The sequence below is a fragment of the Gracilinanus agilis genome, chromosome 5 (assembly GCF_016433145.1).
Source record: "Gracilinanus agilis isolate LMUSP501 chromosome 5, AgileGrace, whole genome shotgun sequence".
Classification (NCBI taxonomy): domain Eukaryota; kingdom Metazoa; phylum Chordata; class Mammalia; order Didelphimorphia; family Didelphidae; genus Gracilinanus; species Gracilinanus agilis.
This window is the reverse complement of record NC_058134.1, coordinates 282,838,906-282,859,590: the sequence shown is the minus strand read 5'-3', so window position 1 is coordinate 282,859,590 and position 20,685 is coordinate 282,838,906. Positions and strand designations below refer to the sequence as shown.

The 20,685-nt window shown below is 37.4% G+C and overlaps 1 protein-coding gene across 3 annotated transcripts in view; it reads right to left on the bottom strand.

Annotated features, from left to right (window-relative positions):
- The window catches only part of PTGES3 (prostaglandin E synthase 3), a 48,014-nt gene that overhangs the window by 2,959 nt on the left and 24,370 nt on the right, over window positions 1-20,685 (bottom strand). For 2 of the 3 annotated variants that reach the window (XM_044679364.1, XR_006506397.1), the window contains one exon: window positions 5,299-5,319. The exons of the other annotated variant lie outside the window; for it this stretch is intronic. In XM_044679364.1, coding sequence (XP_044535299.1) covers window positions 5,299-5,319 — 21 coding nt within the window. The remainder of the gene's footprint in view (window positions 1-5,298; window positions 5,320-20,685) is intronic. 3 annotated transcript variants of the gene reach the window in all.

Sequence of the window (20,685 nt, the reverse complement as noted above, 5' to 3'; positions counted from 1 at the left end):
TTCTTCACTTCTAATTTTTTTCTTCTTCACTATTAAATTCAGAGAAAAAGTCTTCGACAATCACCACTTTCTCTCTGGGAATTTGCTCTTTTAAAAAAAGTTATGTTAATACTTTTTATTTTTATGTCAAAGTCCTTTCCTGGAACAACCTCTCCCAATGAACCCTCTCGTAACATAAAAACATTAAGCAAAATCAGCATAATCTGACAGGCTAAACTCTGTTTCCCACATGCAAGCTCCTTTTTTTCTATCAAGAGGATAAAAAGAAAAGTGTATTTCATTTTTGGTTCTTGGGGCCATGATTGATCATTATAATCAATAAGAGTTCTGCTGCTTTTCAGCATTGTTTTCATTTAATTTATTGCAGTATTTCTATAAACTATTCTCTTAGTTCTACTTATTTACATCAGTTCATATGAATTTTATATTGCTTCTCTAAATTCCTCATATTTTAAATTTCTTATGATATGATAATATTACATTCATATACCAGAATTCATCTAGCTGTTCTCCAATTGATAGACAACTCCATCATTTTCTTTTTTTCTATCACAAAAAAAAAGCACCACTCTAAATGTTTTGAGATTTTACTTTTTGACTTTGAACTCCTAGGAATATATGCCCAGTAGTGGGATCTCTGCCCAGTAGTGGGATCTCTGAGTCAAAGGGTATCAATAAAATTGTTTTTTAAACCCTTACCTTCCATCTTAGAATCAATACTGTGTATTGGTTCAAAGGTAGAAGTGTGGTAAGGGCTAGGCAATGGGGGTCAAGTGACTTGTCCAGGGTCACACAGCTAGGAAGTATCTGAGGTCATTTTTGAACCCAGGACCTCCCATCTCTGGGTCTGGCTCTCAATCTACTGAGCCACCCAGCTGCCCCAAATAGGAATAATTTAGAAACTTTCCCTCACTAGTTCCAAATTGCTTTTCAGAATGGTTGAATTAGTTCACAACTTAGCAAAAGCATACCAGTTTTCTCATGGCCCCTCCATTTATAAATTTTTTTGGGTCATTTATTATCTTTGCCCAATGTGACCACGGGAAAGTCTTGAGAGTTCTCAAGTTCTCAATGCAGAAGAAACCACAATTTAGGGAAAAAAGGAGCAAAATAAATATCATCTCTGCTAATGTGATGGATATGAGGTGAAAACTCAGAACTGTTTTAAAGTACATATCCCTTGTTAATGATTTGGAGTATTTTTCATGTGGTCATTGACACTTTGCAATTCTGCTTTTGAAAATTATTTATACCCAATCATCTATTAAAGAATTCACTCATTCAATAAAGCAATTATTGAATTTTTTTCTGGGCATTTGAGTTTTCTGGGCAAAGAAAGATACTAGAGTGGTTTGCCACTTCCTTCTCCAGATCATTTTACAAATGAGGAAACTGAGGCAAACATGATTAAGTGACTCGCCTACAATCACACAGCTAGTAAGCATCTGAAGCCTGAATTTAGGAAAATGAGTCTTCCTGACTCTAGACCCTGCCCTCTATCCCCTGTGCCACCTCGCTGGCCACAAACAAGGGAACAGAAAGCACCTCAAGCAAACACAAAGTAAGGCAGACTCCCCAGTAACTAAGGCGATGGAGATGCAAGATCCCATGTAAATGTTCAAGTTCAAGTGGACCTGGAAGGGGTCAGGGATGCTTCGAAGGGAGAGGTAATGCCTGAGTGCATTCCAGGCATGGAGACACAGACTGTGCGAGGCCACGAACATGACGTGTCTTGTCAAAAAAATGGTGCCGTTCTTTCTGAACTTTCCAAGGAGAAAAGACAGAAATACTTAAAACCCAAGGCCATTCTTTCAGTGCCTTAGAGTCCTCCTTTTTCATCTCTCTATACCCAAACCAACTGCCAAGTCTTACTGATTCTGTCTCCACAATATCTTTCACATCCATTCCTTTCTTTTTTTTCCTCCAAATTTTGCAAAACCAAATAAAACAAGCATTTCTATATACAAAAAAAGAAAACTATGCGAATTAAATCACAAATCTCTTCTTTATTTAGCTTACTTGTCTTCATATCAACATAATAAATCCCATCCACAAGTATCCCTGTCAGGTAGGTATCGTCCGGGAGACCAACATGTTCATATAAATAAATGAAGTCTTTCATGTTTCACCTTTCAGTTCCCTTTCTGGAAGTAACATTCAGTTTATTCCTCCAGCATTCATTCTATAGCCGTGTATACTATTTCCCTGGTTCTACTCATTTCACTGTTCATTAGCCTGTTCATCGCTTCTTCTGTATTTTATCACAATCATAACTTGTTTAGCCATTCCCCAATTGATGGGCATCCCCTCAGTTTCCAATTCTTTGCCACCATAAAAAGAGCTGCTATAAATATGTTGGAACATATGGGTTCTTTTCCTTTTTTTCCAATCTCCCTGGGAAATAGACCTTAGCAATGTATTGCTGGGTCGAAGGGTTTACGCAGTTTTATAACTTCCTGAGTGTAGTTCCAAATTGCTGGTTCAATTCATAGCTCCACCAACCGTACATTAGTGTCCCCATTTTTCCACCTGCCCTCATTTGTCTTTTTAGCCAGTTTGAGGGCTGTGAAGTATCTCAGAGTTGTTTTGGTTTGCATTTCTTTATAGTAGTGATCTAGAGCATTTCTTCATATAGTTATAGCTTTGACTTCTTCATTTAAAAACTGTTTGTTAGTATCTTTTGCCCATTTATCGATCGGGGGATGACTCATTCTTATAAATTTGACAAAATTATATTTTAGATAAGAGAATCTCTGAGAGGTATAAAAACTTTTCCCACAATTTTCTGCTTTCCTTCTAATCTCAGTAACATTTCATTTGTACAATAACTTCACAACTTAATGTATTCCAAATGATCCATTTTACATTTCATGATGCTCTCCCATATCTTATTAATTCATAAATTCCTCTCCTATCCATAAATCTGAGTATGTTCCTGTTTCTTCTGATTTACTTATGATATCTCTTTTTTATGTCTAGATCATGTATTCTGTTCTTTCTAAACCATGCCCAACGCCTTGGCTCAAATCCTTGTCACAGTGGCGGCATGGTGGCGAGAGTAAAGATCCTGGAGTCAAGAAAACTTCGGTTCTGACACTTATGAACAGGTTGACCCTCAGGAAGTTACTAAATTTCTCTAAGGCTTAGTTTCCTGAACTGTCAAATGGGAAAACGAGAGGCATCTGGCAAGATAGCTGCCTGAATGGAGGCAGTCAATGGAGCTCCCCTATTTTTTATTCCAGCAAAAGCCTCCAAATTGGACCAGACTAAATAATGATCAAGAAATCCAATAAGCAATTTACAGTAAATTACCCCAGAACTATACAAAAAGTTAACCAGAAGCCAATAGGCAAGAGAACAGAAGCCACCAGAAAAATGAAGTACCAAAAAACAAATATCCTCGTAGAGTGACCAGAAAGAAGCCAGAGACAAATCTGCAGAACTCTGTGTCCAGAGATAGAAAGAGGAGAAGGTTCCCCTTGAAAAAGCCCCAGGGTGGTAAGAAATCTATAATGTGGACCTTGAAAGTCACCAGGAGTGGCAATGGCCAGTGTAAGTGCAGGCACATTCAGCCTTAGGACTCCTGAGGACCTCTGTTGTGAACTGCCCATAGAATCTTCTCCCATTACATCTTAAGCTCCTTGAGGGGAACACTGGCTTTCTTTTTTTGTATTTGTATCCCCAGCATTTAACAGTGTTAAAAGTGCAAATAGTAGGCATTTAATGTTTATTGACTATTGTTGAACCAAAAGAACAATTTCTATCAAGGACACTCAAAGACCAGGGGCCTACTAAACTCTGAAAGAAATCTTTGTGGGTGGCATTAAACAAGTCATTGTTTGACTACTTGAGGATTGCTAAGTGGCTCAGTGGATTGAGAGCCAGGAGGTCCTGGGTTCATATAGGACCTCAAACACTTCCTAGTTATGCAATCCTTGGGCAAATCACTTAACCACCTAGCTCTTACTGTTTTTCTGCTTTGGAACCAATACACAATATTGATTCTAAGATGGAAAGTAAGGGCTAAAAAAAAAAAAAAAAAAAGACAACTTGGAACAATATAGAAAAAATTGAAATGATTGAAATCATGTCTTGATTTTTAAACTTTTGACAAACACGACTCTGTGGATAACATTGATTTTCAAAAATACCAAACTGGAAGGACCACAATTGTGAAGTAAGGCAAATTTTATCTAAGTAAAAAAAAGCCAGTAGTTCTACTCAAAGAGGTCAAAGTGGTTCTGGGATCTTGAGTGGTGGCCAGAGAAGTGGTTTTCATGGAAGTAACAACTTTGGCCATGGTGGAAACTTCGTTGGTCATGGCGGTTTTGGTGGTGGTTGTGGTGATGGAAAACATGGCAGAAATGGAGATGGCTGCAACAGATTTGGCAATGATAGAAGTACCTTTGGAGGCGGTGGAAACTACAATGACTTTAGCAACTACAATAGTCTTCAAACTTTGGTCCCATGAAAGAGAGAAATTTTGTAAGCAACACTTCCAGCCTTTATGGTGAGGGCCAGTGTTTTGTTAATCCATATCACCAAGATGGCTAGTGGTTCCAGTAGTAGCAGTAGTTACAGCACTAACAAAAGATTTTAATTACTATTAGTAAACAAAGCTTAGTAGTAGAGCACTAGAGAAGTGAAAGGAAAGCTATGGGTTACAAGAGATTTGTGAATTCAGCCATGTATAGTAGTAGCAATGCTCTGGCTTCAAGAAGCCATATTTTAGATAACACTTTTTGTGTGTAAGCAAAAAATCCCATCAAGATTCTACATGTGACTCATTGTATAACAGGTTATTTTAGTTTCTGTTTTGTGAGAAACATCCCAACAAAAGTTTTTAATGTAGATTTTTTTTCTTGTACCCTTTCTGTTGTTTTCTGAATATTATATAGTCTGATTATGACACTGAATAAAACTTTATTTAAAAAAGAATCATTAGACTCCCTAAAAATCATCATTAAAAATGATCAACCACAGTTTTCATTAAATCATAAGTGAAAACTAACCAGATCTATTAGAACCAGCGGACAAAGTGAAGAAAGAATCTGTCAAAAGCTTTTGAAAGAAATGTCATAAAGAAACTTGACAAGAATTTCATAGCCAAAATCCAGAATTTTGTCTTCTACTTTTTCCACTTTTTTTTACTGCAACTACTAAGAAAGGAGTTCAAGTACTAAGAAACCAGGCAGGATCACACAGGACTTAGCAGCTTTTACTCTTCATGAGAAGAGATCTTGGATTACAATATTCCAAAAGGTAAAAGAGATAAGTTTACAACCAAAAATAACTTACCAGGCAAAGCTGAGGATACTCCTAGAAGGGGAAAAAATGGAACTTTAGTAGGAAGGGACTTTTAAGCATTTCCAATGAAAAAATCAGAACCGAGTAATAACTTTGAAATGCAAACATGAATCCATAGAAATCCAGAAAGGTAAATTTATGTAACCAATTAGACGGAGCTGTATGATGATGCATTAGGATGCTAACATCCTAATGGGGTCAGGAAATAACCCTTCGAAATCTTAATGTCTTTAAAAGATACTGAGGTTTAAAAAAGAAAAACATAGGATGTGGGGATGGACTGTGATGAGTTTCAAGTGGGAAAAGAAAAGGGAAGATAAAAAGAATATATTAGTGTAAAAAGAAGGAAGAAAGGAACAGAATGTAATATTTCTCATAAATGGAGTGCTTCAGAGGAAGAATATATAAACAAGAAGAGGTAGGGAAGATGGGCATCAGAACATTTTTATCTGAAATGGACAAATTAGAATTGAATTTACGCATTTTCACAATTTGGTGAAGAAATAAATCAAACCCATAAATGAAATAAGCAAGAAAAGGGATAGAGGTTAAGAGAGAAGTAAATATTGGAGAGGGGTTGATGGTAATCAAAATGAAATTTCTGATTCTGAAGGAGGAATTAAAGGGGTGTGAGGAGAAAAGCAAAGAACTGGAACCTAAGGATGAGGACATCCATGGTTTGGGGAATGGATGAACAAACTGTTGTATATATATATGGAATAGGATTCACATGAAATAAGGAAAGAAGTGATTTCAGAGAATCCTGGTTAGATGGAACTGATGCAAAGTGAGGCAAGAAGAATCAAAAGTTTCTACAAGATAATAACATCGTTGAAGGTAAAACAACTCTGAAAAAATGAAAGATGCCAAGAACATCCCCAGAAACCTATGATGAAGCACTTCCTGACAGAGAGGTGATGACTTCAAGGTACAGAAAGAGATAAATTGTGGTACATGATGGTGATAGAATACTAGAGTGCTGCAAGGAAGGAGGAACAGAGAGAGATGGGAAGACCTTCATGGACCGATGCAGAGGGAAATAAGCAGAACCAGGAAGACACTGTACACAGTAACAGCAATATTGTGGAATGATCAGATGTGGTAAGACTTTGCTACTCTCAACAATACACTAATTTAGGACAATTCTGAGGGATTTCTGACAAAGAATGCTCTCCATCTCCAGAGAAAGAATGTTGGGAATCAGAATGCAGATGAAAGCAAATGATATTTTTGCTTTAGCTTATTTGGGTTTTTATTTGGAGGTTTTGGTTTTATTCTCTTACAAAAATGAATAATATGGAATGTTTTATATGATAATACATGTATAGCCCAAAGAAGAACATATGACCTCGCTTATCAAATGTATATATGGGTATTTGATCTGGAGTTTAGGCTTTAAAAGATCGCTCTATAGCAAAAATGAATAAAATGGAAATAGGTATCAAGTGATAACATTTTTCAACCCAGTGGAGTTGCTTGTTGGTTCTGGGAGGGGAGAGAGAAAAAAAATGAATTATGTAAACATGGAAAAATTTTTTAAATTAGGATTTAAAAATACAATATAAAACAGAAAAAAAATACATGTAAAACCCAGATTGAATTGCTTGTCAGCTCCAGGATGGGGGAGGGAAGGAAGGAGGGAGACAATCTGGATCATATAACTTCAGAAAACTGATGTGTAAATTTGTTACATGTAATTGGTAAAATAAAATATTTATTAAAAAAAATAAAGGGGAGAAATCAAGGGAAAAGAAGAGCCATATATTTTTGGACCTGGCCACCACATGGGTATCTTACTTGACTATGTTTATTTGTTACAAGAGATTTTTCTTTCTTTTTTCAGTTTTTAATTGGAAAATGTGGATTCAGAAGGGGCTAGTGTTTGGCAATAGTAATGCAAAAAAAAAAAAAAAAAAAGAGGGCCATCAAAACATTTTTAAAAAAAAACTTACCTTTCTGTTTCAGAATCAATATTGTATATTGATTCTAAGGCAGAAGAGCAGTAAGGGGTAGGCAATTGGGGTTAAGTGACTTGCACAGGGTTACAAAGCTAGGCAGTACCAGATCACATTTGATCCCAGGACCTCCTGTCTTCAGATCTGGCTCTCTATCCACTGAGACACCTAACTGCTCCCCAAAACATTCTTTTAAAATGCACAGAAGAAAATAGAAGGAAGTTCAAAAGTGAGCAAAAAGATCATTTTGAAAGGAACACGTGGAATATATTACATACTTCTTTCAAAATCAAACAGTATGAGATAAGAGATTCACAATTTCATATAGAATCTCCTTTTTATGTTCTGTGTATGGAAGAGCTCTTTTTTAGTGTTTAAAGTCAGGATAAAAATAAAATAAATTTGCAACAAATGAATAAAATGATAACACCTGCCTCACAGGGCTGTTGTCATGACCAAATGAGATAATGCATGGAAAGCATTTGGTAAACTTTAAAGCTGTCTAAATGCTTATTATCATCTAATTCAGTTCCCTGCCTAGAGTCTCCCCTTTCTCCACTATATCTTCCAGTCACAAAAATGATTTTCCTAGGGCTCAAATCCACCATGTTCCTCCCCTTTTGGGAAGCTCCAGTAGCTCCCTCTTACCTCTCGATTCAAATACAAATGGAAGTTTGACAAGTTAGAGGCCTTTACAACACAGCCACCAGTGCCTTCTTCTAAATCCCAAATTACCTTGTTTTTCCTTTGTATGTTTTATACATAAATGCTTATGTGTCTATGTGGTTTCCCCAGGAGAATGTCAATTCCTTGAGGTCAGGAATGATTTCTTTTTTTTTTTTCCTTTTGACATTTTTTTTACACTTATTTATAGATTGCTAAATAGTTAAAACTGATAATAATGATCTCATCTGACAGTGCATGCAATATTCCATATCTGTAACAACCTCCATCTCTCTATTTTTGGAAAAATGGAAATCTATTTTCTTGCCTACCTGTATGACCCTGGGTAAGTCACTTAAAACCAATAATTGCCTGGCTCGTAACCCTCTTCTGCCTTAGAATCAATACTAAGGATCTATTCTAAGACAGAAGGGTTAAAAAAAAAAAAAGAAATCTCTTTTCACTTCTTCCTACTCTCAACCAATTGGAAAAAGAGATAAACCCCAATAAACTTCTTGTAATAAATAGGCAGTCAAGCAAAACAAATTCCCTTAGTGGCTGTATACTAAATATTATATTTATACATGAATACTATACTATTATACTACTAATAATTATGAATAATAAATAACAAAATACTAAATAAAAATATTAAACGTGCCCTCAAAATGCATGTAAATACTAAAAATATTTATCTTGTTCTGTACCCTAAATCCATCATCTCTCTGCCATGACTGGTACCATTGGTCCTTGGAATCATGAAGGGTTCTCAATTGTCCTTAAGTTTTCAAAATTGTATGTTTTATCCTGTTGTTACTGCATACATTTTTTGTTCTGTTCATTTCATTCTTCAGCTTATAAAATTATTCAAAATCATTTGCTCTTATAATATTGATGAATATTATAAATTGCTACTTTGGCTCAGCTTACGCCATTGAATCAGCTCAAATACATCTTTTTATGTTTAAAAAAAAATCAACTATTTCTCATACTGGTACTCCATCATATTAATTATTGTTCAGTCATTTCAGTCATGTCCAAATCTTTGTAACCCAGTGGATCTCTATGTGGTTTTCTTAGCAAAAATACTGGAGTTGTCTGCCATTTCCTTTTCCACTGGCAAACAGAGGTTAATTAGCTTACTTGCCCAAAGTCACCCAGCTAGGAAGTTTCTGAGGCTGGATTTTAATTCAGGTCTTCCTTACTCACTTGTCCAGTGTTCTCCACTGTTTCCCCTAGGTGCCCCTTCACATTAATTTGCCACAATTTATTCAGCCATTCCTCCCTCCCTATTTTTTCTCCCAGTCTCGGCCTGCCACAAAAAGAATTCTTTTATTTTTGTATTTAGATCTCTAGCCCTTGATACAATGGCAGCCTGATATATAATAATAGCATTTAATAAGTGCTTTTTGATTGAAAGATAGGCTGGATAGAGCCAGTTGAAAGGATTCTAAATCCCAAATTGATGAGTTTGTATTTTATTCTACAGGACAATCCAGAGGCCCTGGAACTCCTTGGGCAGAGGAATAACATCATCAGGACTGTGCCTTAGGAATACTTGGCAGTTTTGCAGAAGATGGAGAGTGGAGAGACTGAAGTCAGGGAAAGCAAAGAAGAGGCTATTTCAATAGTATTCATGAACCATGATGAGGGCATCAACTAAGGATACACATAAAATGGCACTAAGACTTTTGGGATATCCCATAAATTAGAGCAATTTCATACAAAGATTTCTCCCATCCTGAAAGTTTCTCTTATTCTAGCTGCATTGATTTTGTTTGTGCAAAAAAAAAAAATCTTTGAAATAATTATTTTCTTTTATAATCCCTCATTCAGTCTTTCACCCCTTTCTTTTTAAAATATTTAACTTTTTAAACTTAAAATTTTCAATTACATAGAGAAGCAATTTTTGACAATTGTTATCTGATATTTCTCAATTCAGATTCTCTTTCTCCCTCCTTCCCTGAAACAGCAAAAAAAAAACCCCAAAACAAAAACCAGTGCTTTCAAGCAATACATATACACATACAATTAAAAAAAAAATCTTGTCAGAGAAATAAGAGTAAAAAATGGCATGCTCTGATCTGCTATCAGGCTCTCATGGTTCCTTCTTGGGTTGTGCTTAGTTTCTTTTTTTTTTTTAATCATGAATCCCTTGAGGTTATCTTGCATTGCTCATAAGTTTAGTTCTTCACAGTTAATTATTGTATAATATCATATTTCTGTTAATGTATATACTGTTCTGATTGTTCCCTTCACTTTGCATCAGTTCATATAAGTCTTTCCAGGTTTTTCTGAACTCATCCTGTTCATCATGTCCTATGGGTGCAGTAGTATTCCATTCAAACATGTACCACAACTTGTTGAGCCATTCCTCAATGGATGGACAATCCTTCCATTTCTAATTCTTTGCCACTACAGAAAGAGCTACTAAAAATATTTTTTTGCACAAGTAGGTCCTTTCCCCCTAACTCTGATCTCTTTGGAAAAATAGACCCAGTAAGGGTATTTCTGGGTCAAAGGGTATGAATAGTTTTATGGCCCACTGGGACTGGTTCCACGTTGCTTTCCACAATGGTTCTATAGTTCAGTTCCACCAAGTGTATTATTGTCCAAATTTTCCCACAACCCCTTTGACATTTATCATTTTCCTTTTTGGTCATATAAGCCCATCTGGTAGGTATGATGTGGTATCTTGGAGTTGTTTTTATTTACGTTTCTCTAATCAATGAGATTTGGAGCCTCTTTTCAGACTATAGATATTTTTGATCTTTCATCTGAGAACTGCCTGTTCACATCCTTTGACATCAATTGGGGAATAGCTTTGTATTTTTATACATTTGACTCAATTTTCTATACATCGGAGATATGAGGCCAATGTAAAAAATAAACAGTTTTTCCCAGTTTTTTTTTGTTTCCCTTCTAATCTTGCTTGCATTGGTTCTGTTTGTACAAAAATATTTTACTAAATCAAAATTAACTATTTCACTTCTAGTGATGTTTTCCTGTCTTATTTAGTCAAATTCAAACCCTTATCCATAGATCTGTCAGGGAAATTATTCTATGTTCCTCTAGTGTGTTTAATGGTGTCACCCTTTATTTCTAGATCAAAGATCCATTTTTGGTATATGGTGTGAGATGTTGGTCTATACCTAGTTTCTGCCATATTGTTCCCTAGTTTTCCCAGCAATTTTTGTCAGATAGTGAGTTCTGCACACACCGTCCCCAAAGCTTGGATCTTTGGGTTTACCTAACACTAGATTACTATAGTTATTTACTGCTATGTATTGATTACCTAATCTATTCCATTGATCTACTGCTCTATTTCTTATTCTACCTCTTTCAATTAAGCTTCTTGCCAGATAGAACAATTCCCTCCAAAATCACCAATGAATTACTAATTGGCTTTTTCTCAGTCTTCATCCTCTTTGACCTTTATGCAACATTTCAAACCTTTGGTCACCTACTCCAACATATTCTTTCTTCCTCTCATTTCCAGGACATCAGTCTTTCTAAACTTTCAGATTGCATTTCTTTGGTTATCTTTTGCTGGTTCTTACTAGAATGGATGTACATCAAAACTCAGCTGTCTTCTATTTATGCTCTCCTTTGTTATCTTATCAAACTTCCATGGCTTCAGTGAACAACTTCCAAAGGACTTCCAAATTCATAAACCTAGCATTAACTTAAAAAAATTCTGAATTTAACAAGAACCAAATCCAATTATTATTTTCCATTTACAAAGGATGAAACATGAAAATGTAACACTCTATTGTAAGAAACAATGAGCAGGTTAATTAAAAAACACACACAGAAAATTCTTACAAAAGGGAGCAGCAGCTAGGTGTCTCAATGGATTGAAAGCCAGACTTGAGATAGGAAGTTCTGGGTTCAAACTTGGCCTTGGGCACTTCCTAGTTGTGTGATCCCAAGTTAAATCACTTAACCCCTATTGCTTGCATTTATTCCTCTTTTGCCTTAGAACCAAAACACAGTATTAATTCTAAAACAGAAGGTAAGGGTTTTTAAAAAAAATCAAAAGAAAAAACATGGAAAGAGCTACATGAAATTATGAAGTGAAACCAGCAGAAATAAGAGATTATATACAAAAGTAATTTGAAGAATGACTTGTATACATCTACCTCCACAGAAAGAACCGACAAATAGAAATAAACAAGATATAGTTTTATATATAGATATATTTTTGTCAAATGATGCCTTTTCTAATGGGGGAAGGAGGAGGAAGGGAAGGAATTACTTGTGTATTTTTAATGTAACAAATTTAAAAAAAAGGACTTCTTGTACAGCATTTTTTCCTCTTAAATGACTATTTAACATGGAACTTTCAAAGCTGTCCTACTTATATTTCCTTTTTACCTTTTCCTTGAATTCCAGCCCTGTATTTGCTACTACCTATTGGACATTTCCACCAAGATGTCCTACCATTTCCTGAATCTCAACATACATGAAACTGAAATGAAACACATGATTCTTTCCTCCAAATGGTTCCTGGTTTCCCTTTCTCTAATTTTTTCCCCTACTAGTACCATAGTATAAGCCATCATCACCTTCGGTCTAGATCAGTGGTTCCCAAACTTTTTTGGCCTACCTCCCCCTTTCCAGAAAAAAATATTACTTAGCTCCCTGGAAATTAATTTTTTTTATTTTTATAGCAATTAATAAGAAAGATAAATACACCTGTGGCCATCACCGCCTTCCTGGATCGCTGCAGCACCCACCAGGAGGCGGTGGCGCCCACTTTGGGAATCACTGGCTAGATTATTTGTAAGAGTATCCTAATGGATCTTTTTTGAGTTTTTAAAATTTATTTTTGAGTAAAAAACTAATTGTTTTTCTTAGTAGTGTCTGACTCTATAGGGCCCCTTTTTGGAATGACTTGCCATTTCCTTCTCTAGCTCATTTTACAGATAAGGAATGGAGGCAAAGAGGGTCAAGTGACTTGCCCAGGATCATACAGTGTCTGAGGCTTGATTTGAACTTAGGAAAATTAAAGTCTTCCTGACTCCCATCCCAGTGTTCTATCTACTTCAAACACCTAGAACTAGAATTTATTCTAATAATCGATCTTGCCTGTAGTCTCAATCCTCTCAAATTTCTCCTTCACAAAACTGCCAAAAATGTGACTAAAATGTCAAGACTCAAACAGTTAATTTATATGAACTGATGCAGAGTGAAATAAGCAGAACAGGGAGAATATTGTACATAGTAACAGCAATATTGCACAAGGATCAACTGTGAAAACTTGGCTACTTTCAGGAATTCGATGATCTGGGGCCACTCTGAAACACATGACAGGGAACGCTATCCCCCTCCAGAGAAAGAACTGCTGTGAACATCAGTGTGTTTATGGTTTTACTTTGGGATTTTGGTTTTATATGAGTGTGCTCTTACAATAAGACCAATAAGGAAGTTGTTTTGCATGATAAAAATAAAATTAAATTTAGATTGTTCAAAAATATTCATTGGCTCCCTATTGCCTACAGAATAAAATGCTCTCTTTTGAAGAGAATTTAAGGCTCTCCATTTGTTTCCTCCACTTCCTCTTCTCACTTTCTCCATTATCTTTTGGAATCTGGCTTCTGATCAGTTCACCATTCAACTGAGCCTGTCCAGCACTGGACAGCACAACAGTGAGCTCTGTGTGACCAAGTTCACATTCTAAATCCTCGTCCTCCTTCACCTCTCTGTGGCAATTGGGCACCCTCCCATCTTGGCAGTCAGTCAATAAGCACTCATTGGGCATCTATTACATTCCAAGTATTAGATACATAGAAGAGCAAAAGACAATGCCAGCCCTTGAGGAGCTAACAACCTAAATGGGGAGAAGAAGAGCAGATAAATATGTGCAAACAAATAAATATAGGATAAATAGGAAATGAGAGGGAAGGCACTAGAATGAAAAGGGATTAGTAAAGGCTTCTTGGAGGAGATTTTAGCTGGTACTTAAAGAAAGTCAGGGAAACCAGGAGGGAAGAGATGAGAGAGGGCATTCCAGGTATGGGAGACAGCCAGAGAAAATACCCAGGGCTTAGAGACAGTGTGGTGGGAACGTAAGGTATAAGAAGACTGGGGGAATAGTATTCCCTTTGGTATAAAACCGGGCCTAGCCTTTGATCCAGTATCCCGAAGAGAAAATGAAAAGAGGAAAAGACCTACCTGTACGAAAGCATTTCTAGCTGCTCTTTTTGTGGTGGCCAAAGAATTGGAAACGGAGGGCATGTCCATCCATGGAGAAATGGGTGACCACGTTGTGGCCCTGTGCTGGTGATGGAATACTATGTTGCTATAAGAAACGATGAGCAAGATGACTTCAAAAAAAGCTGGAAAGATCAGCAGGAACTGGCGCAGAGCAAAATAAGAGCTGCAATATTGGACGATGGTTATCTGTGAAAACTTGGCTACTCTCAGCAATGCACTGATCTGGAACAATCCTGAAAGACTTTGTGTCTCCACCTCCAGAGAAAGAACTGTTGGGGTCGTCTTTCACAACACTGTATTCTTGGGCTTTATTTTGGGTTTGGATTATGTATGAGTGTGCTCTTACAACGATGACCAATATGGGAGTGGGTCATGGAATGGGGATGGTGGTGGAGGGGGGGGCGAATTCATAAAGGACTTTGAAACCAAATAGGTCTTTGTATTTAATCCTGGGTGTGATGGGGAGCAAATGGAGTTCATTGAGTATTAGGAAAATCACTGGTGGCTGAATGGGGGATAGTTTGGAGTGGGGAAGAGATTTGAGGCAGGCTAAGGCAGCAGCAGCCTCTGCAATAGGTCATGTTTAAGACGAGGCATCAGGATGGCAACGGAAGAGAGAAGGGAATTGGAGAGATGTTGCCAAGAGCACACCTTGGCAACAGATTGTCCATGACAAGTGAGAGATAAGAATCAAAGTTGACATCTAGGTTTTGAGCCTCGAGGACTATGAGGATGGTTGAGCCTTGACAGCTAAAGGAAAGTCTGGAAATGGGAGTGAGCTGAGTGGGAAAAGAGCAATGGTGGTGGGGAGAGGGGGTTCAGTTCTGAACAAGTTGAGATTAAGGTATCTACAATTCAAGAGGTGAGACTATTAGTCACAAGAAAATTTAGAGATAGAATTGCTAGCTGTCTTGTTTCCAAAACAGAAAATAAAGCATTAAAAACAAAACAAAACAAAACAAAACTCAGTTGAAGAACCTATTTTAACATAAAACCTTCCATGTTACCTCTCACTTAGTGCTGGTTACTTTATATCTACTTTTTTTTATACCTTATTTAGGGTATATATTATCTCTCTCAATCTACTTCTAGCTTTATTTCATATTATTTCCTTTTCAAACATTCTAGGCTCCTATCAAATTTAATTTAGCGTGCCCCAAACTCAACCTACCTCCATGTACCCCAAGCCTGGAAATCAAGAACTCCCTTTTAAGATCACCAGCTATCAGCCTTTCATAGGCATAACTTGGGTCCCTTTTCTCTGGAGGGGAGACTTCCGTCTTTCTAGCAATGTTCTTTTTCTCTTCAATTTTCCCAGTGTGTCCTCCAGATCTTTCCTTTATCCCTACCTAGTTCTATCTTGTATTATCTGTACAAACTGTACTCTCACTAGTAGACCATAAATTTCTCAGAGGCAGAGATCCTATCACATTTCATGAGCCAGGCTCAGAAGTGCTTTGCTCAGGTCCACAGAGCCAGAGAGGAGACTTGAACCCCTACTTTCAGGTCTCTCATTGTCCCAATAACTTAAGACTTCAAATTTCACAAAAGCTAGTTTGCAAGGACATTTTAACCACCAAGTTTCCCACACCTAGGAACTTAAGTTTCTTCTTCCCCTTAAATCTCTAGGGTCTAATATGCCTTAGGCAGCCAAAAAATTGTTTCCTAAATTTCCAAGATATTTTAAAGAATATTGAAAAAAAAAATGTAAGGGGGTAGTACCTAGGTGACTTAGTGAAGAGCTAGACCTAGAGTTGGAAGATCTTGGGTTCAAATCTAGCCTCAGACCCCCTATTTCCTAGCCCTTACTACTCTTCTGCTTTGATACCAATATACAGTATTGATTCTAAGATGGAAGGTCAGGGAATTTAAAAGAGGTGAGAAGACCTCTTATTCCTGCTAATGATGGAGGCTGAAGCCTGGCATCTCGTTTCTGAGTTCTGAGCCATAGCAAAAGGTGTCTGCATTGGGGCAGCTGGGTAGCTCAGTGGATTGAGAGCCAAGCCTAGAGACAGGAGGTCCTAGGTACAAATCCGGCCTCAGATACTTCCCAGCCGTGTGACCCTGGGCAAGTCACTTGACCCCCATTGCCTACCCTTACCACTCTTCCACCTATAAGTCAATACACAGAAGTTAAGGGTTTAAAATTTTAAAAAAAAAAAAAAAGTGTCTGCATTAAGTCCAGCACCAATAGGGTGAGCCTTGTGGAGCAGAGGGCAAGCAGGGTGCCAAAGGAGTGGCTCATCAGAAAAAGTGAGCTGGGTAAATATTATTATAAACTCTTATTTATAAATGAAAAAAAAAAAAAAGAAAAAGAAAAAGGAAGCTGGTTAAAGCTTCTGTGCCAGATTAGTACTGTACTGGGATTCTTCCCCAAGACAGGACACTGCACTTCTAGCCTAGCTAAGAGGCACCCAAGTCTCTAACAATATTTGTGCTAATTCTCACTAGTAACTAGAAAGGCAGTAACTTTTTAGGTTTTCCTTGGGTGCCAATTCCTATCTGTAAATGCAAAAATAATCACACATATAGCACATCACTCACAACACTCCATCAAGACCATGGCATGGAAGCTGAGATTTAACAGAATGTCTGACATGTTACAGCTAATGCCAACTCTGAGACTTGAGACTCTCTTCTAATACCATTGCCAATGTGCTTTCCAGTATGAGTGAATCTTGTGAAGAAATCAAAGCTATCAACAATCGTATGAAAAAATGTTCTAAATGCCTCTTGATTAGAGAAATGCAAATTAAAATAACTTCAACCTCACACCTACCAGAATAGCCAATATGACAGTAAAGGGAAATGATAAATGTTGGAAGGGATGTGGCAAAATTGGGACATTAATGCAACACTGGTGGAGTTGTGAACTGATCCAACCATTCTAGAGGGCAATTTGAAATTGTGCCAAAAAGGCTATAAAATAATGCATACCCTTCAACCCACTAATATGTCTGTATCTCAGAGAGGGGAAAAAAATGGGGAAAGGACCTGTTTTCTACAAAAATATAGCTGCTCCTTTTTTGGTAACAAAGAATCGGGAATTGAAGGGATGCCCATGAATTGGGGAATGGCCAAACAAATTGTGGTATGTGATGGTGATGGGATACTATTGTGCTCTAAGGAATGGTGAACTGGAGGATTTCAGAAAGAACTTCATGAACTGACTCAGAGCGAAATAAGAAGAACCAGGAAAACATTATACATGGTGACTGCAATATTGTGGACCGATCCAAGTGTGATACTTAGCTATTACCAGCAATGCAATGATCCAGGACAATTCTAAAGGAATGACAAAGAATGCTCTTCACCTCCAGAGAAAGAACTGTTGGAGTCAGAATGCAGATGAAAGCATGATTTTTTCCCCTTGTTTATTTGGGTATATATTTTGGGGTCTTGGTTTTATAAGATGATTAATTTAAAAAATGAACAATATGGAATTGCTTTGTGTGACAATGCAAGTATAACTCAGATTGAACTGCTTGCCAGCTCTGAGAGGAGGGAGGGAAGAAGAGAAGACAATTTGAATCATATAACTTTGGAAACTTTATATGGAAATTCGTTATTACATGTAACTGATAAAAAAAATTAACGAGAGGATATTGGGGTGTGGAGCACCTGTGAACTTGTATTTTGATAACTGTATTTCAATATAAATGGGTTTCTTTTTAACTGTATTTTTCATCTTATGCATTTAATAACATTATGAGAAAGGGGCCTATATAGGCTTTATCAGTCTTTCAAAGGAAATCATGGCATGCAAAAAGTTAAGAATCTTGCGTTACCCTACTAGAAGACACTAGGTCAAAGACTTTTAAATGGCATTAAGGGGCCATTTAATAATAACTAACACCTATATAGTGCTTGCTATGTGCTTTAGAATTATCTCACTTGATACTCAAAAGCCTGGGAGGTCGATGTAACTGGCACTTTGCAGATGAGGAAACGGAGGCAAAGAGAGGTTGTGATTTTCCAACTATTAAGTATCATTGGCCCACGGCTCTATCTTTGAGCAACTGAGCCTTCAAAGACTCCTGCTGGTTAACTCACGTTAACCACAAATAAGAACAAATCTCCCTAAAAGTGTTAATAATAACCCAAGGAGATTGAAATCCTCAGATATCGAGATGAGAAAAGGAAGTAAAGGGTCATTGAAGTTCACTAATGGAGAGAATTCTTCCCACCTAACAGAAAAGACAAACTGAAGCCAGGATATGTGACTACCTTCTTTTCTTTTCACAAGTCCCAGGATACGGTCTTGATGTTATTTAATTCACTATTAAAAGCATACCATAGAGAGCAATGAGACACATCTCTGCTCCCAGTGCTTATAATCTAGTAGTGGGATGGCCACGCATATACTAATAAGTATAAGGCAAAAGAAAGTAGCTACAAAAGGTGCCAAGGAGAAAGCCCATTCTCAAATTGAGGGGTCAGGGAGCTTCAGAGAAAAGCATTTGTATTGGGATTTTTAGAAGATGTTTTCAAAATATGGAGGGAAGAGGTCAGACCAAGGCATAGGTGGGAAAAGGACAAAACTAGGTATACAGTCTAGTTAAGGCTAAGTGTGTATTGAAAGGGGAGACAAGTAATAAAGGACGAAATTGTAGATATTATAAGCTGTGGAGGGCCTTGAATGCTAGCAATTTTGAACTTTGCTCAGTAGGCAGTGGAGAGCCAACGGAAAATTATGAACAGAGGAATGACACGATTAGGCCTTTGCCCAAGCAAAATTTATCTGTGATAATGTGAAGAATGGATTGGGCAAGAAACTGTCAGTTAGCAGGGAATACAAGGTTATGCAACATAAATGGAGTGGATGAAATCAGCTCCATTTCAAGGCTTTTCCCAGCAGCTTTCCACTGTCTGGGTACAAAGGGAAGAAAGTCCGAAGGTTACCCAGCACCACCTGCAAGCATGAAGAGAAGAGAGCAGACTGGAGGACTGCAGGTGGGTTGCAGGGAGAATAACTGGATGAGTGATTACTAAGTCTTTCATGACGAACAAAATGTTTCTATTCATCGTCTCTTTTGATCCTCAGAACCTGAGGGCCAGAGTCAGGAAGTGACTTTGAGCTGCCTCAAGCCAAGACTACATCACTTTTGTCCAAAACAAGTCCTGCTTTGCTGTTGCTCAGCATGAACTGTATTTATTTTAGTTTAGTGTCTTGAAGGTGATTCAGCATCTAAAATGCGGCCACCCAAGAAGATGGATACTATGGGAGGATAAGAAACCAAATCAAGGTAAGGATGTTAAGAGCCCATCAACATAAATCTTAATTTGTTTTGTATGGAGCACACATTCTATTTTGGTTGCTTAAACCTTTGGTGTTCAGTGGTGACAAATTCCCTATCATTTGGTTATACTTGCTATAAAGACTCTCAAATTCCAACCAGAATTCCTACCCAAAGCCATTATTCAACATACAAGTAGGAACTCAGAACAGCATGGCTAGAAAACCCCAACAACTCCTCCTTGAAGGAATGTCAAGCTATTATACTGGTTTCAACCAAATAGCCCACAATTTTGATTCTTTGCTTAGAGGCTGCATCCTTTTACATACCTCACCAATGAAATGAGTAATTGGTCTGGTTTAAGGAAGGCTTATGGCCAAAAAAAAAAAAAAAAAGGATTAGCACTGACTTGTACTATTTTGTAGAAACGCTTAGGGCTTTCCCCCAAAAAGGAGTATAACGGACACTGAGGTTTCCATGAAGCTCCTTTTTACTGGGGAATTGGCTAGGGTCAAATGGGGGGGAAAAAAAAAGCAGACCTCTTACATATGCCTAGGATCACATAGAGACCATTTAGTGCAATCCTCTTTATTTTACTGGCAATAAACTGAGGGTCAGAGGTTTTGACTTGCCCAGTCACACCGAAAGTAGAAATAAAGCAGAATTTGTACTTGGGATCTAATCCAAGTGCCTTTGTCCATCAGACCTGCCACCTCTATGGTAAACATGGGAAACATAAGGGATTCCTACCGATTTGGTGGTGAAAACTACCAACCATAAAAAGTTCCCAAATGTCTTCTGATTCCTATTGATACTAACCTAGGTAAGGCCCTTATCACCTTAACTAGTCTCCTTCCCATTACAATCTCTAAGCAGTTGTCAAATTTATAAGTCTGGCTGTATCACATCCAGGCTCAAAAAACAATGACTCTGCCTTTCAGCCATGTTTTACAGTATCCTTCTACCTCTAATCAAACAGGATTACTATTCCCTAAATTTATCTCTCCCTAATCCTGCCCGCCCCCCCCCCATTACCTGTGCTTTAATTTTTGAAATCCTCCAAGGCACAGATAAGTTGCCAGCATCAATTTAAGCCCTTCCTAAATCCCTTCAGGTAAAAAGGATTATTTCCATATCACCTATATGATGCTATTAAAAATCCTACTAGAGCTGTTTATCTGCCTTGTTCCCCATCATATATGTTAAGCTTAAAGTTAGGGATGATATGGGAAAGATGATTCTATCCAAGAAGCCCCAAAAGTAGAAGATTCCTGTTGGGAGATATTCTATTATATTCTTTTGCC